This window comes from Oncorhynchus kisutch, unplaced genomic scaffold, assembly GCF_002021735.2.
Source record: "Oncorhynchus kisutch isolate 150728-3 unplaced genomic scaffold, Okis_V2 Okis06b-Okis10b_hom, whole genome shotgun sequence".
Taxonomy (NCBI): Eukaryota; Metazoa; Chordata; class Actinopteri; order Salmoniformes; family Salmonidae; genus Oncorhynchus; species Oncorhynchus kisutch.
In genome coordinates this window covers 11,303,061-11,320,068 of record NW_022261983.1, presented here as the reverse complement: position 1 = coordinate 11,320,068, position 17,008 = coordinate 11,303,061, and the positions used below count along the sequence as shown (strand labels likewise).

At 47.3% G+C, this 17,008-nt stretch overlaps 1 protein-coding gene across 1 annotated transcript in view; it reads left to right on the top strand.

Moving 5' to 3' along the window:
* LOC116359871 (protein sidekick-2-like) overlaps window positions 1-7,200 on the top strand; it is a 66,689-nt gene extending 59,489 nt beyond the window's left edge. Inside the window, exon 30 of the mRNA XM_031813744.1 lies at window positions 6,883-7,200. Coding sequence (XP_031669604.1) covers window positions 6,883-7,200 — 318 coding nt within the window. The remainder of the gene's footprint in view (window positions 1-6,882) is intronic.
* Window positions 7,201-17,008: the final 9,808 nt, after the last annotated feature.

The following is a 17,008-nucleotide window of genomic DNA, read 5'->3' as shown; positions in this document are numbered from 1 at the left end:
GCTCTGAGAGACTCTGGGTTGAGGTCAGTGATAAAGTAGTCTACAGTACTACTGCCAAGAGATGAGCTATAGGTGTACCTACCATAGGAGTCCCCTCGAAGCCTACCGTTGACTATGTACATACCCAGCGTGCGACAGAGCTGCAGGAGTTGTGACCCGTTTTTGTTGGTTATGTTGTCATAGTTGTGCCTAGGGGGGCATATGGGGGAGGGAATGCTGTCACCTCCAGGCAGGTGTTTGTCCCCTTGTGTGCTGAGGGTGTCAGGTTCTTGTCCGGTTCTGGCATTTAGGTCACCACAGACTAGTACATGTCCCTGGGCCTGGAAATGATTGATTTCCCCCTCCAGGATGGAGAAGCTGTCTTCATTAAAATATGGGGATTCTAGTGGGGGGATATAGGTAGCACACAGGAGGACATTTTTCTCTGTTAGGATAATTTCTTTTTGAATTTCTAGCCAAATGTAGAATGTTCCTGTTTTGATTAATTTAATGGAGTGAGTTAGGTCTGCTCTATACCAAATTAGCATACCCCCTGAGTCCCTTCCCTGTTTCACACCTGGTAGTTTGGTGGATGGGACTACCAGCTCTCTGTAACCTAGAGGGCAACCAGTGGGTCCATCTCCTCTATACCAGGTTTCTTGCAGGATGACAATGTCTGTATTACCGATTTCTTTGGTGAAGTCCGGGTTTCTGCTCTTTAGGCCAAAGGCAGATGACCTCAGGCCTTGGATATTCCAGGATAATATAGTGAAGGCTTTTTGTTCCATAGAGTGTCCAATGATGTTGCGTCGTGGTTTAGCCTCAGGCCAGTAAGTGTGAGCAAAGCCTGCTGGCATCTGGGTTACATGCATTGGCTTGGGCGAGTGGTTGAGAGTGGGGTTGGGACTGTTTGCCCGCTCACTACCTGGGCCGTATGTGTGGCTCCCATGTTGAGGCCCTCTTGCGGGGGTGGGCGTGCATGGGGTGGGCAGGAGTGGCATAGGTCTGATCTGAGGGGGGCCTAATGGTGTGGGCATGGTTGACGTGGGGGGTGTTGATTGGTTGGGGTGGGGGTCGATGTGTCTGGGTGTACTGTGGTCTGGATGTAATTTCCTCTTGGCGTGGGTCCTCTATGTGTAGGTCCAGGGGGAGTCCTGCAGATCTGGGAGGTGTCTCGCTGGTCTGGGTGGGTGGTTCTATTGATCTGTTACTCCTGTGTGGAGTGTTGGGGATACGTTGGGTGAGAGCGATGTCCTTTAGAGTCCGGGCAAAGGTGGGCACTGCTGCCTCTCTCTCTCCCTCTCTCTCTCTCTCTCGCCCTCTCTCTCTCTCCCTCTCTCTCTCTCTCGCCCCTCTCTCTCTCTCTCCTCCCCTTCTTCTCTCTCTCTCTCTCTCTCGCCCTCTCTCTCTCTCTCTCTCTCTCTCTCTCTCTCTTCTCTCTCTCGCCCCTCTCTCTCTGTCTCTCTCTCTCTCTCACCCTCTCTCTCTCCCTCTCTCTCTCTCTCTCTCTCGCCCTCTCTCCTCCCTCCCCCTCTCTCTCTCTCTCTCGCCCTCTCTCCCTCTCTCCCTCTCTCTTCTCTCTCTCTCTCTCTCTCGCCCTCTCTCTCCCTCTCTCCCTCTCTCTCTCGCCCTCTCTCTCTCTCTCTCTCTCTCTCTCTCCCCTCTCTCCCTTCTTCCCTCTCTCTCTCTCTCTCTCTCTCTCTCTCTCTCTCTCTCTCTCTCTCTCTGTGTGTTTATTGAGTTATTATTTCTCCCATGGGAAGGAAGGACTGGTCTGATTCTCACGTCTCAATCCCTCATGTCCTGTCATGGCTTCAGTACCAGTTAATTCTCAGACTCGAACAGGAAATGTCATGTTAATCTGAGGTACTGGACGTGTCAGTGTGTAGCAGTTCCATGGCACCAGGCTCAATCACACAGAGCTCCAGCCAGGATGAGGAAGACAATACAATGAGAACCCAGGTTGTAGCATGTAGAATAGGGAAACACACTGTTCAGGGACATTGGCACCAGGCTCAATCACACAGAGCTCCAGCCAGGATGAGGAAGACAATACAATGAGAACCCAGGTGTAGCATGTAGAATAGGGAAACACACTGTTCAGGGACATTGAGAAGGTTCAATCACACAGAGCTCCAGCCAGGATGAGGAAGACAATACAATGAGAACCCAGGTGTAGCATGTAGAATAGGGAAACACACTGTTCAGGGACATTGAGAAGGTTCAATCACACAGAGCTCCAGCCAGGATGAGGAAGACAATACAATGAGAACCCAGGTGTAGCATGTAGAATAGGGAAACACACTGTTCAGGGACATTGGCACCAGGCTCAATCACACAGAGCTCCAGCCAGGATGAGGAAGACAATACAATGAGAACCCAGGTATAGCATGTAGAATAGGGAAACACACTGTTCAGGGACATTGGCACCAGGCTCAATCACACAGAGCTCCAGCCAGGATGAGGAAGACAATACAATGAGAACCCAGGTGTAGCATTGTAGAATAGAGGAACACACTGTTCAGGACATTGAGAAGGTTCAATCACACAGAGCTCCAGCCAGGATGAGGAAGACAATACAATGAGAACCCAGGTGTAGCATGTAGAATAGGGAAACACACTGTTCAGGGACATTGGCACCAGGCTCAATCACACAGAGCTCCAGCCAGGATGAGGAAGACAATACAATGAGAACCCAGGTGTAGCATGTAGAATAGAGGAACACACTGTTCAGGGACATTGAGAAGGTTCAATCACACAGAGCTCCAGCCAGGATGAGGAAGACAATACAATGAGAACCCAGGTGTAGCATGTAGAATAGAGAAACACACTGTTCAGGGACATTGAGAAGGTTCAATCACACAGAGCTCCAGCCAGGATGAGGAAGACAATACAATGAGAACCCAGGTGTAGCATGTAGAATAGGGAAACACACTGTTCAGGGACATTGAGAAGGTTCAATCACACAGAGCTCCAGCCAGGATGAGGAAGACAATACAATGAGAACCCAGGTGTAGCATGTAGAATAGGGAAACCCACTGTTCAGGGACATTGAGAAGGTTCAATCACACAGAGCTCCAGCCAGGATGAGGAAGACAATACAATGAGAACCCAGGTGTAGCATGTAGAATAGAGGAACACACTGTTCAGGGACATTGAGAAGGTTCAATCACACAGAGCTCCAGCCAGGATGAGGAAGACAATACAATGAGAACCCAGGTTGTAGCATGTAGAATAGAGAAACACACTGTCAGGGACATTGAGAAGGTTCAATCACACAGAGCTCCAGCCAGGATGAGGAAGACAATACAATGAGAACCCAGGTGTAGCATGTAGAATAGGGAAACACACTGTTCAGGGACATTGAGAAGGTTCAATCACACAGAGCTCCAGCCAGGATGAGGAAGACAATACAATGAGAACCCAGGTGTAGCATGTAGAATAGGAAACCCACTGTTCAGGGACATTGAGAAGGTTCAATCACACAGAGCTCCAGCCAGGATGAGGAAGACAATACAATGAGAACCCAGGTTGTAGCATGTAGAATAGAGAAACACACTGTTCAGGGACATTGAGAAGGTTCACTATGCTGTAAAACAAAGCCTCCTTCTAGTTGGCTCCTTTGTGCACAACAATCATTATGTCACATATGTCAGCACATCGTACGATCAGGTCAAACAAACACATTTAAGTTTATCTTACCAAAGAACAACCAATCTAAATGTGTGTGTGTGTGTGGTGTGTGGTGTGTGTCATCATATCCCCTGTACCCTCAGCAGTATTCATGGTCTATTAGCTAGACAGACAGATGTTGTAGTTTCCAGCAGGAGAGAGACAGTTCATTTATTGTCTTAGTGTCAGGTAAACAGTGACTGCCATGCAGGGGAGTAGAATAACAGTAGTTTGGGGCTCCCGGGAGAGAGAGCAGTGTTTATTCAGAGTTGGGTTGAACAATGTTGTTACTATGCTGTACAGGTACCTGCAAACACAGACAGCCAGGGTGTTGGAAGACAGATGTTACCGTTGACAGAGTCCCATACCTTCATCTCTCTCCCCCAACACTCCCTCTCTTCCCAGAGTTCCCCCTCTCTTCCCAGTGTTCTCCCTCTCTTCCCAGCGGTCTCACTCTTCCCAGCATTCTCCCTCTCTTCCCAGCGTTCTCCCTCTCTTCCCAGCGTTCTCCCTCTCTTCCCAGCATTCTCCCTCTCTTCTCAGCATTCTCCCTCTCTTCCCAGCATTCTCCCTCTCTTCTCAGCATTCTCCCTCTCTTCCCAGCATTCTCCCTCTCTTCCCAGCATTTCTCCCTCTCTTCCCAGCATTCTCCCTCTCTTCCCAGCATTCTCCCTCTCTTCCAGCATTCTCCCTCTCTTCCCAGCATTCTCCCTCTCTTCCCAGCGTTCTCCCTCTCTTCCCAGCGTTCTCCCTCTCTTCCCAGCATTCTCCCTCTCTTCCCAGCATTCTCCCTCTCTTCCCAGCGTTCTCCCTCTCTTCCCAGCGTTCTCCCTCTCTTCCCAGCGTTCTCCCTCTCTTCCCAGCGTTCTCCCTCTCTTCCCAGCGTTCTCCCTCTCTTCCCAGCATTCTCCCTCTCTTCCCAGCATTCTCCCTCTCTTCTCAGCATTCTCCCCTCTCTTCCCAGCGTTCTCCCTCTCTTCTCAGCGTTCTCCCTCTCTTCCCAGCGTTCTCCCTCTCTTCCAGCGTTCTCCCTCTCTTCCAGCGTTCTCCCTCTCTTCCCAGCATTCTCCCTCTCTTCCCAGCATTCTCCTCTCTTCTCAGCATTCTCCCTCTCTTCCCAGCGTTCTCCCTCTCTTCCCAGCATTCTCCCTCTCTTCCCAGCGTTCTCCCTCTCTTCCCAGCGTTCTCCCCCTCTTCCCAGGCGTTCTCCCTCTCTTCCCAGCGTTCTCTCTCTCTTCCCAGCGTTCTCCCTCTCTTCCCAGCGTTCTCCCTCTCTTCCCAGCGTTCTCCCTCTCTTCCCAGCGTTCTCCCTCTCTTCCCAGCGTTTCTCCCCCTCTTCCCAGCGTTCTCCCCCTCTTCCCAGCGTTCTCCCCTCTCTTCCCAGCGTTCTCCCTCTCTTCCCAGCGTTCTCCCTCTCTTCCCAGCGTTCTCCCCCTCTTCCCAGCATTCTCCCCCCTCTTCCCAGCGTTCTCCCTCTCTTCCCAGCGTTCTCCCTCTCTTCCCAGCGTTCTCCCCCTCTTCCCAGCGTTCTCCCCCCTCTTCCCAGCGTTCTCCCTCTCTTCCCAGCATTCTCCCTCTCTTCCCAGCGTTCTCCCTCTCTTCCCAGCGTTCTCCCTCTCTTCCCAGTGTTCTCCCTCTCTTCCCAGCATTCTCCCTCTCTTCTCATAAGATGAAATAAAGTCCAATGGAGTGGAAGACATTTCAGAATAATGTCTGGAACGGATCGAATGAAATGGCATCAAACAGATGGAAACCATTCCACTCATTCCGCTCCAGCCATTACCCACGAGCCCATCTCCCTAATTGAGGTGCTACCATCCTCCTGTGATAGTTGTATTGTTCTCTGTCCATCTATAGGAGACTCTTGTTTACACGTATCAGATCGGTGCTCCTCAGGGCTTTGGGTGAGGTCCTGCTGTCTGTTAGCAGTCTGTTAGCTGTCTGTTAGCTGTGTGTTTGCTGTCTGTTTGCTGTGTGTTAGCTATCTGTTAGCTGTGTGTTAGCTGTCTGTTAGCAGTCTGTTAGCTGCCTGTTAGCTGTGTGTTAGCTGCCTGTTAGCTGCCTGTTAGCTGTGTGTTAGCTGTCTGTTTGCTGTGTGTTAGCTGTCTGTTAGCTGTCTGTTAGCTGTCTGTTAGCTGTGTGTTAGCTGTCTGTTAGCTGTGTGTTAGCTGTCTGTTAGCTGTGTGTTTGCTGTGTGTTAGCTGTCTGTCACCTGTCTGTTAGCTCGCTGTCACCTGTGTGTTAGCTGTGTTTTAGCTATCTGTTAGCTGTCTGTTAGCTGTGTGTTAGCTGTCTGTTAATTGTCTGTTAGCTGTGTGTCACCTGTCTGTTAGCTGTCTGTCACCTGTGTGTTAGCTGTGCGTTAGCTGTGTGTTTGCTGTCTGTTAGCTGTATGTTAGCTGTGTGTTAGCTGTCTGTTTGCTGTCTGTTAGCTGTGTGATAGCTATCTGTTAGCTGTATGTTAGCTGTGCGTTAGCTGTCTTTTTGCTGTCTGTTAGCTGTGTGTTAGCTATCTGTTAGCTGTCTCACCTGTGTGTTAGCTGTCTGTTAGCTGTCTGTTAGCTGTGTGTTAGCTGTCTGTTAGCTGTCTGTTAGCTATCTGTTAGCTGTCTGTCACCTGTGTGTTAGCTGATGGCACCTGTGTGTTAGCTGTCTGTCACCTGTGTGTTAGCTGTCTGTCACCTGTGTGTTAGCTGCTTGGCGACAGATCTCAGATAGTAGCGGCCTAATCGACAGTCTCGACTTTTCTTTGTTAGATGAAGACCATTATAACGTGTCTGTAATCATGCCCTTTAGACCTGTAGAACAAAGCTGTTAGTAAATCAGGTTGACAATGAATCATAATTCCCATAGGAAGTCTTAATCTTCTTATTGTGTGTTTGCTTTGAGTTAACTACACCCACTGACTAGAGTCCTCACTCATCTGAAACTGTGTTTGATGTAGCTAGTATCTACACCCACCGTTCTCACTCCTCATCTGAAACTGTGTTTGATGTAGCTAGTATCTACACCCACCGTTCTCACTCCTCATCTGAAACTGTGTTTGATGTAGTTAGTATCTACACCCATCGTTCTCACTCCTCATCTGAAACTGTGTTGATGTAGCTAGTATCTACACCCACCGTTCTCACTCCTCATCTGAAACTGTGTTTGATGTAGCTAGTATCTACACCTATCCACTAAGTTTTCATTCCTCAACTAAAACCACTATTCCTTCTTGTCCGACCCCAGGGTAGCGACAGCGAGTACGAGGTGGATCAGAACCGGGGCGGGCAACAGAAGACACACTCCTTCGTCAACCACTACATCAGTGACCCCACCTACTATAACTCCTGGCGCCGCCAGCAGAAGGGCGTCTCTCGCCCCCCGGCCTACGGATATACACAGCCAGAGCCACTGCACCCCCAACCCCTGGCTGAGCAAGATCCCATCCAGCCCACCACCAACACCACCCCGAGACACCCTCCACCCCTGCCCCCACTACCCCCCCTGCTGCCCCCGGGCCCTCTCTCCATCCCCCCAGCCCCAGGGCCTCCAGGGGCTCCGTAGCCAAGGGGGTCTCATCCAGGGTCTGGCACCCCAGGGTCAGGGCACACTATTCAGGCCAAAGGGCAGCCGGACTCCCACTCCCTCGCTGCTGTCCTGTTCTGTGTCTGAACCCCCCAGCCAGCACGGGACCCTCCTGTACAGCAGTAGGCCTCCAAGCAGCCTGGGCTGTTCCTCCACGCAGCAGCCCTCCTACCGCGGGGCTTCTCCTCTTTCGTTTGAACCACGTTTAACACACTGCTCCCAGTAGGAACATACAGTGGGGCAAAAAGTATTTAGTCAGCCACCAATTGTGCAAGTTCTCCCATTTAAAAAGATCAGAGAGGCCTGTAATTGTCATCATAGGTACACTTCAACTATGACAGTCAAAGTGAGAAAAAAAAATCCAGAAAATCAAATTGTAGGATTTTGTAATGAATTTATTTGCAAATTATGGTGGAAAATAAGTATCTGGCTCTCACGGACCTGTAACTTCTTCTTTAAGAGGCTCCTCTGTCCTCCACTCGTTACCTGTATTAATGGCACCTGATTGAACTTGTTATCAGTATAAAAGACACCAGTCCACAACCTCAAACAGTCACACTCCAAACTCCACTATGGCCAAGACCAAAGAGCTGTCAAAGGACACCAGAACCAAAATTCTAGACCTGCACCAGGCTGGGAAGACTGAATCTGCAATAGGTATGCAGCTTGGTTTGAAGAAATCAACTGTCAGCAATTATTAGGCAATGGAAGACACACAAGACCACTGATAATCTCCCTCGATCTGGGGCTCCACGCTAGATCTCACCCTGTGGGGTCAAAATGATCACAAGAACGGTGAGCAAAAATCCCAGAACCACACGGGGGACCTAGTGAATGACCTGCAGAGAGCTGGTACCAAAGCCTACCATCAGTAACACACTACGCCGCCAGGGACTCAAATCCTGCAGTGCCAGACGTGTCCCCCTGCTTAAGCCAGTACATGTCCAGGCCCGTCTGAAGTTTGCTAGAGAACATTTGGATGATCCAGAAGAAGATTGGGAGAATGTCATATGGTCAGATGAAACCTAAATAGAACTTTTTGGTAAAAACTCAACTCGTCGTGTTTGGAGGACAAAGAATGCTGAGTTGCATCCAAAGAACACCATACCTACTGTGAAGCATGGGGGTGAAAACATCATGCTTTGGGGCTGTTTTTCTGCAAGGGGACCAGGAGGACTGATCCGTGTAAAGGAAAGAATAAAAGGGGCCATGTATCGTGAGATTTTGAGTGAAAACCTCCTTCCATCAGCAAGGGCATTGAAGATGAAACGTGGCTGGGTCTTTCAGCATGACAATGATCCCAAACACACTGCCCGGGCAACGAAGGAGTGGCTTCGTAAGAAGCATTTCAAGGTCCTGGAGTGGCTTCGTAAGAAGCATTTCAAGGTCCTGGAGTGGCCTAGCCAGTCTCCAGATCTCAACCCCATAGAAAATCTTTGGACGGAGTTGAAAGTCCGTGTTGCCCAGCAACAGCCCCAAAACATCATTGCTCTAGATGAGATCTGCATGAGGAATGGGCCAAAATACCAGCAACAGTGTGTGAAAACGTTGTGAAGACTTACAGAAAACGTTTGACCTCTGTCATTGCCAACAAGGGTATATAACAAAGTATTGAGATAAACTTTTGTTATTCACCAAATACTTATTTTCCACCATAATTTGCAAATAAATTCATTAAAAATCCTACAATGTGATTTTCTGGATTTCTTTTTCTCATTTTGTCTGTCATAGTTGAAGTTTACCTATGATGAAAATTACAGGCCTCTCTCATCTTTTTAAGTGGGAGAACTTGCACAATTGGTGGCTGACTAAATACTTTTTTGCCCCACTGTACATCCCAGAGGTCTCTTTTTATCCCTCATTCACCCTATAGAGCTGAGCCCTACTGGGCTAGCTAGCCCTCATTCACACTATAGGGCTGACCCTGAGCCCTACTGGGCTAGCTAGCCCTCATTCACACTATAGGGCTGACCCTGAGCCCTATTGGGCTAGCTAGCCCTCATTCACACTATCGGGCTGACCCTGAGCCCTACTGGGCTAGCTAGCCCTCATTCACACTATCGGGCTGACCCTGAGCCCTACTGGGCTAGCTAGCCCTCATTCACACTATAGGGCTGACCCTGAGCCCTACTGTGCTGGCTTGGATAGTTTCTTTTCACATGATCCTGTCCAGCACGGTTCCATCTACTATATTGGATGTGTAACCTGGCCAGCGCCGTACAGCTCACTTTGGCTCATAGTGAAAAGGGGAATATTTTGTTGTAGTTGGTTTTACTCGCGTTTACATTTTTTTCAGCTTGTTTCTTAATGACAACGATATTTAAAGGTGTTCTCTCGATATTATAGTAAACATTACAGGCATCTTGGATAGTATTTTCGCTCTCCCGTGTGTGTGTGTGTGTGTGTGTGTGTGTGTGTGTGTGTGTGTGTGTGTGTGTGTGTCTATGAGTGAGCGAGAGAGCGGGAGAAAGAGAGTGAGAGAGAGAGTTAAATAAAAAAATAAAAAAGACAATCATTCAGAATGTTTCTGATGCTTGGCACATTAATAATAGTATTTTACAGGACAGCCACGACACGTGAACCAGGAGATGAGTATTGAAGCCTTATGAACAAGAGAGCAGTACCACGCCACAAAGGATCAGCGGACTGTGTCTTACAGAGAATGACACAAGACACAATGAAAGGGAAAAACACTCCATGTGGGCTGGAAATATGAACCAGGGACGAACGTAAGGGACAACTGTAACAGGACAAATGACTCCTGGTTCCACGACACTCAATCAGCTACAACGGCTTCAACACCTTCCATGTTCTCCTCACTTAAACCCAAAACATTGTTGCTGTTTTATATGTACATATGTGATATGTTGAACAGATATTTATTTCTTAATGGTATCTATATCAATCACTTCTGTAATGGTAATGTTATCAATCTCATTAGAAAAAAGTATTGCATAATGTAATCTGTCTGCTTACAGCTACAGTACATTCCTCTGCAGCTGCAGAACGTTGAATGTGGGGGTTTCAACGCTTTACAATATGATTTCGGCTTTAATTCCACGTAAACATGCAGATAAATACCCACATTTGTTGTATTGTAATATTCATTTTGACCCAAGTATGATGGGACATTTCTAACGGGATGGAAACGTTTGGAAGAAGGTCCCTGATCACATCCAAGGTCCATCAGGACACTTTAATCACCTGTGTTGTTGTGTGCTGAAACTCACTGTACACATCATAACCACATGATCATGGTACTACTGCAACAATAAATTATTTTATTTTCTACAAATTGTCTCTTTGAACGCCTCAAATGGTAAGCCTTGAAATAGATACCCAGACTCTGTTGAATGCCTTGAAATAGATACCCAGACTCTGTTGAATGCCTTGAAATAGATACCCAGACTCTGTTGAATGCCTTGAAATAGATACCCAGACTCTGTTGAATGGTCCTGCTGTTATTCAGTTTCTACCTGAAGGGTCAGTCTCATAGGTCTCTAGCAGATATCAAGACCCCCACTAAAGTTAATAATCAGGTTCAGTCTCATAGGTCTGTAGGAGATATCAAGACCCCCACTAAAGTTAATAATCAGGTTCAGTCTCATAGGTCTGTAGGAGATATCAAGACCCCCACTAAAGTTAATAATCAGGTTCAGTCTCATAGGTCTGTAGGAGATAACAAGACCCCCACTAAAGTTAATAATCAGGTTCAGTCTCATAGGTCTGTAGGAGATATCAAGACCCCCACTAAAGTTAAATAATCAGGTTCAGTCTCATAGGTCTGGAGGAGATAACAAGACCCCCACTAAAGTTAATAATCAGGTTCAGTCTCATAGGTCTGTAGGAGATATCAAGACCCCCACTAAAGTTAAATAATCAGGTTCAGTCTCATAGGTCTGTAGGAGATATCAAGACCCCCACTAAAGTTAATAATCAGGTTCAGTCTCATAGGTCTCTAGCAGATAACAAGACCATCACTGAAGTTAATAATCAGTAATATGTTGAAGTCTGAATAACATGAACTCGTCCATGTTCATGTACTGTAGCTAGGCAACGCTACTGAAAGAACACCATCCTCCTTCACATAGAACACAACTCTGTCAGAGCCAGAAGGATGGCTGACACTAGATGCTGATAGGCAGATAGATGACCGGATTCTTCCCAGCAACATCAGAGACAGAGCAGGGACAGACAGAACAGAGCCGAGATGAGACAGGGACAGAACAGAGATGAGACAGGGACAGAGACAGAACAGAGATGAGATGAGACAGGGACAGAGACAGAACAGAGATGAGATGAGACAGGGACAGAGACAGAACAGAGATGAGATGAGACAGGGACAGAGACAGAACAGAGATGAGATGAGACAGGGACAGAGACAGAACAGAGATGAGATGAGACAGGGACAGAGACAGAACAGAGATGAGATGAGATGAGACAGGGACAGAGACAGAACAGAGATGAGATGAGACAGGAAGAGAGACAGAACAGAGATGAGATGAGACAGGAAGAGAGACAGAACAGAGATGAGATGAGACAGAACAGAGCCGAGATGAGACAGGGACAGAACAGAGATGAGATGAGACAGGGACAGAGACAGAAGAGAGATGAGACAGGGACAGAGACAGAACAGATGAGACAGGGACAGAGATGAGATGAGACAGGGACAGAGACAGAACAGAGATGAGATGAGACAGGGACAGAGACAGAAGAGAGATGAGACAGGGACAGAGATAGAACAGAGATGAGATGAGACAGGAAGAGAGACAGAACAGAGATGAGATAGGGACAGAGACAGAACAGAGATGAGACAGGGACAGAGACAGAACAGAGATGAGAAGAGACAACAGAGACAGGGACAGAACAGAGCCGAGATGAGACAGGGACAGAGACAGAACAGAGATGAGATGAGACAGGGACAGAGACAGAACAGAGATGAGACAGGGACAGAGACAGAACAGAGACGAGATGAGACAGGGACAGAGATGAGACAGGGACAGAGACAGGACAGAGCCGAGATGAGACAGAACAGAGCCGAGATGAGACAGGGACAGAGACAGAACAGAGATTAGATGAGACAGTGACAGAGACAGAACAGAGATGAGATGAGACAGGGACAGAGATGAGACGAGACAGGGACAGAGACAGAACAGAGATGAGACAGAACAGAGATGAGATGAGACAGAGACAGGACAGAGACAGGACAGAGCCGAGATGAGACAGGGACAGAGAAAAGACAGACGAGACAGAACAGAAGGGGGGATGACATGGGAGAAGGGGGGATGACAGGGGAGAAGGGAGGATGACAGGGCAGAAGGGGGGATGACAGGGGAGAAAGGAGAATGACAGGGTGGAAGGGAGGATGACAGGGAGAAGGGAGGATGACAGGGAGAAGGGAGGATGACAGGGAGAAGGGAGGATGACAGGGAGAAGGGGGGATGACAGGGCAGAAGGGGGGATGACAGGGAGAAGGGGGGATGACAGGGAGAAGGGGGGATGACAGGGCAGAAGGGGGGATGACAGGGAAAATAAAACCGGAAAATATGTATCCCTAGTAGAGGGGAAGGAGAGAGACGAGAGACAACAAAAAGAGAGAGGGGTTGAGAGAGAGAGAGAGAGAGAGAGAGAGAGAGAGAGGTGGGTACAACGAAACGAGAGGCCCGGCCAACAATCCACAGGAAGCTCCAGAAAGCTTATATTTTGCAGAAGCCCTCCTCTGACGCCAGTAAATGGACAGAAAGACAGATCCTTGGCAAATCGTTAATGCATCCACAAACCCAAACAGAGCACAGCAGTTGTCTAGAGATTCTCATTAAGATCCAACTCACAGGGCCAGGAGCCGGATGGAGTGAGTGAGTGAGTGAGTGAGTGAGTGAGTGAGTGAGTGAGTGAGAGAAAGAAAGGGGGAGAAAGAGACAGAGAGACAGAGAGACAGACAGAGACAGACAGAGAGAGAGACAGAGACAGAAAGAGACAGACAGAGAGAGAAAGAGAGAGACAGAGAGAGACAGAGAGAGAGACAGAGACAGAGAGAGAGACAGAGACAGAAAGAGACAGAGAGAGACAGAGAGAGACAGAGAGAGAGACAGAGACAGAAAGAGACAGAGAGAGACAGAGAGAGAGACAGAGAGAGAGACAGAGAGAGAGACAGAGAGACAGAGACAGAGAGAGACAGAGAGAGACAGAGACAGAGAGAGAGAGAGAGAGAGACAGAGAGAGAGAGAGACAGAGAGAGAGAGAGAGAGAGAACGAGAGAGAGAGAGAACGAGAGAGAGAGAGAGAGAACGAGAGAGAGAACGAGAGAGAGAGAACGAGGGAGAGAGAGAGAGAGAGAATGGAGAGAGAACGAGAGAGAGAGAACGAGAGAGAACGAGAGAGAGAGAGAGAGAGAGAGAGAACACGAGAGAGAGACAGAGAGACAGAGAACGAGAGAGAGAGAGAGAACGAGAGGGAGACAGAGACAGAGAGAGAGAGACAGAGAGAGAGAGACAGAGAGAGGGAGAGAGAGAGAGAGAGAGACAGAGAGAGAACGAGAGAGAGAGAGAGAGAGAGAGAGAGAGAGACAGAGAGACAGAGACAGAGAGAGAGAGAGAGAGAATACACTGGGAACTCAGCCAACAAGAAAAGGAAATGGCTGTAAAATATGACTGATGGACATTGGCTGTTTAAATACAGTCCTTCATGCTGTTCATTGCATCACAGAAGGTACATGAGGGAGGAGAAAGAGAGAGAGGGGGGAAGTTTACAGCAAAGTGCTTGTCAACATGAAGTTAATCATGCATCTTTTAGAACAATTGAATTGTCCGAAAAAGTATTTTCCTAAATGATACTATGGATAGAGCTGATGAATTAGTTCACTGACTGTTCTTGCCTAGTGACTTGAACATGAGTTGTTTCTAGTGTCGTCATCTATCACTCAACAGCATCCCTACCAGTCTGAGTAACAGAGGCATCTATCACTCAACAGCAGCCCTGCCAGTCAGAGTAACAGAAGCATCTATCACTCAACAGCATCCCTGCCTGTCAGAGTAACAGAGGCATCTATCACTCAACAGCAGCCCTGCCAGTCAGAGTAACAGAAGCATCTATCACTCAACAGCATCCCTGCCTGTCAGAGTAACAGAGGCATCTATCACTCAATGACTATATAGTCTAATGGCCATATCATCACAGACATTGTTAGGCCAGGTGTAGGATGGTTATTCTAACCTGGATTGTTAGGCCAGGTGTAGGATGGTTATTCTAACCTGGACTGTTAGGCCAAAACCCAACGCGCAGAGCGAACGGCTGAAGGAATGAACTGCAGAAGACCTTCAGATGGATCCTGGGCTGGATACGCTCTCTAAAACTGTCAGGACCATATGGTTCTGATGAAGGAGGAATATTTTCCATCAAATCTACCAATTCTGCAAGAAAATGGCAAGTTTCTCCCGGGCATCCTGGGTATTCCTGTTCAACCTGAGTGTGACATAATTATACCTCACTTAGTTGATGTAGCCTGGTTTTAAAAGTAGGCCTATGAAGCGCTGTTGGCTGAGCGGTAATATATGGTGTGGTTATTATTCCAGCCTAGTGAATATTAGTTTTAGTCTACCTTCGACTGAAACATGGTAGCCAACTTGTTAAGTCCTTTTCTCTCCCATTGTACCTGGCTATCAGTGTAACGGTTTTCTAGGTGTGGTGAAGGAGAGTCGGACCAAAACGCAGCGTGTAGATTACGATCCATGTTTAATCAAACAAACGTAACACGAATCAATACAATACACTACAAAACAAAGAACGTAATGAAAACCGAAACAGCCGATACTGGTGTAAATAAATAAAGAACTAGGAACAACACTAAGGACAATCACCCACGACAAACTCAAAGAATATGGCTGCCTAAATATGGTTCCCAATCAGAGACAACGATAAGCACTTGCCTCTGATTGAGAACCACTCCAGACAGCCATAGACTTTGCTAGATAACCCACTAAGCTACAATCCCAATACCACCACCAAAACCCCAAGACAAACACACCACAATTACAAAAACCCCATGCCACAGCCTGGCCTGACCAAATACATAAAGATAAACACAAATTACTTTGACCAGGGCGTGACAATCAGGGCGATTTGGAAAGGTTGTTAAGTCCTTTTCTCTCCCATTGTACCTGGCAATCAGGGGGATTTGGAAAGGTTGTTAAGTCCTTTTCTCTCCCATTGTACCTGGCAATCAGGGGGATTTGGAAAGGATGTTAAGTCCTTTTCTCTCCCATTGTACCTGGCTATCAGGGGGATTTGGAAAGGTTGTTAAGTCCTTTTCTCTCCCATTGTACCTGGCTATCAGGGGGATTTGGAAAGGTTGTTAAGTCCTTTTCTCTCCCATTGTACCTGGCTATCAGGGGGATTTGGAAAGGTTGTTAAGTCCTTTTCTCTCCCATTGTACCTGGCTATCAGGGGGATTTGGAAAGGTTGTTAAGTCCTTTTCTCTCCCATTGTACCTGGCAATCAGGGGGATTTGGAAAGGATGTTAAGTCCTTTTCTCTCCCATTGTACCTGGCTATCAGGGGGATTTGGAAAGGTTGTTAAGTCCTTTTCTCTCCCATTGTACCTGGCTATCAGGGGGATTTGGAAAGGTTGTTAAGTCCTTTTCTCTCCCATTGTACCTGGCTATCAGGGGGATTTGGAAAGGTTGTTAAGTCCTTTTCTCTCCCATTGTACCTGGCTATCAGGGGGATTTGGAAAGGTTGTTAAGTCCTTTTCTCTCCCATTGTACCTGGCTATCAGGGGGATTTGGAAAGGTTGTGGCTGTTTTTATATTATGATAACCCACTTACTGTGGCATATCTGATGCTGTGTATAATAAACAGATTAACAATAGCATAGATTCAGCACCATGGATAGAGCCGCGGTTGATCACTCCCCCGTAAATCTGACTAGTCAAGCCTGTGATCTCTTTGCATGAGACTAGCCGGATTTGAAAAAGTTCTGATGTCCGCAATTTTTTCCTCTTAAGACATGTCACCCACTTTGAAGCTAAAACAAAGTCAAGTCACAGGCCTGCAGATGAGACAAAGATCCCAAATAGTTGGTTTCTTAGTAAAAAATGATTTCGACAACAGACGTCCGCATGCTTCCCAACCGAAACAGTTCGGAAGAGTTTGTGTAAATATTATGATGACATTTAGTGACGTTTTTGTTTGTTTTGGACTTCAGTGAGGGTTTTTCCGGCTGTTTGGGAGCAGCCTTTCTGGAGGCAAGCTGAAGTTCGGAGCCGAAGTCTAAGCTCCTTCGTTGGTGATTGGTCAACAGTAATGATTCTGTAATGACTCGTTTTCATGCATTTTTTCATTGAGAAATGCTGCACCAAACATCTTAGTTAGATGTAAGAATTTGTTCTTAACTGACTTGCTCACTTAAATAAAGGTTAAATAAAATTTAAAAAAATTACAAATGTAAAATTACGAGACTAAAATCTCCTCTGCAAAACGTCAAGGGATTTCTTGAGTTATCTTAGATTAATTCGGACTATTTTGAGGAAATATACGTCATCTCAAAATGGACAAACAGTACTATTGCCACCTTTTCTCATTTTTCAAGCAAAGGTCTTTTAAGGGAGTATGAGAGCACTCGTTCGGATTCGGCTCACGTAGTTAGGCTAGGCGCCTCCCGAAGTTAGTTAGGCTAGGCGCCTCCCGAAGTTAGTTAGGCTAGGCGCCTCCCGAAGTTTGTTAGGCTAGGCACCAGCCGAGGTTAGTTAGGCTAGGCGCCAGCCGAACTGAAGACTGCTGACGCCTTAAAC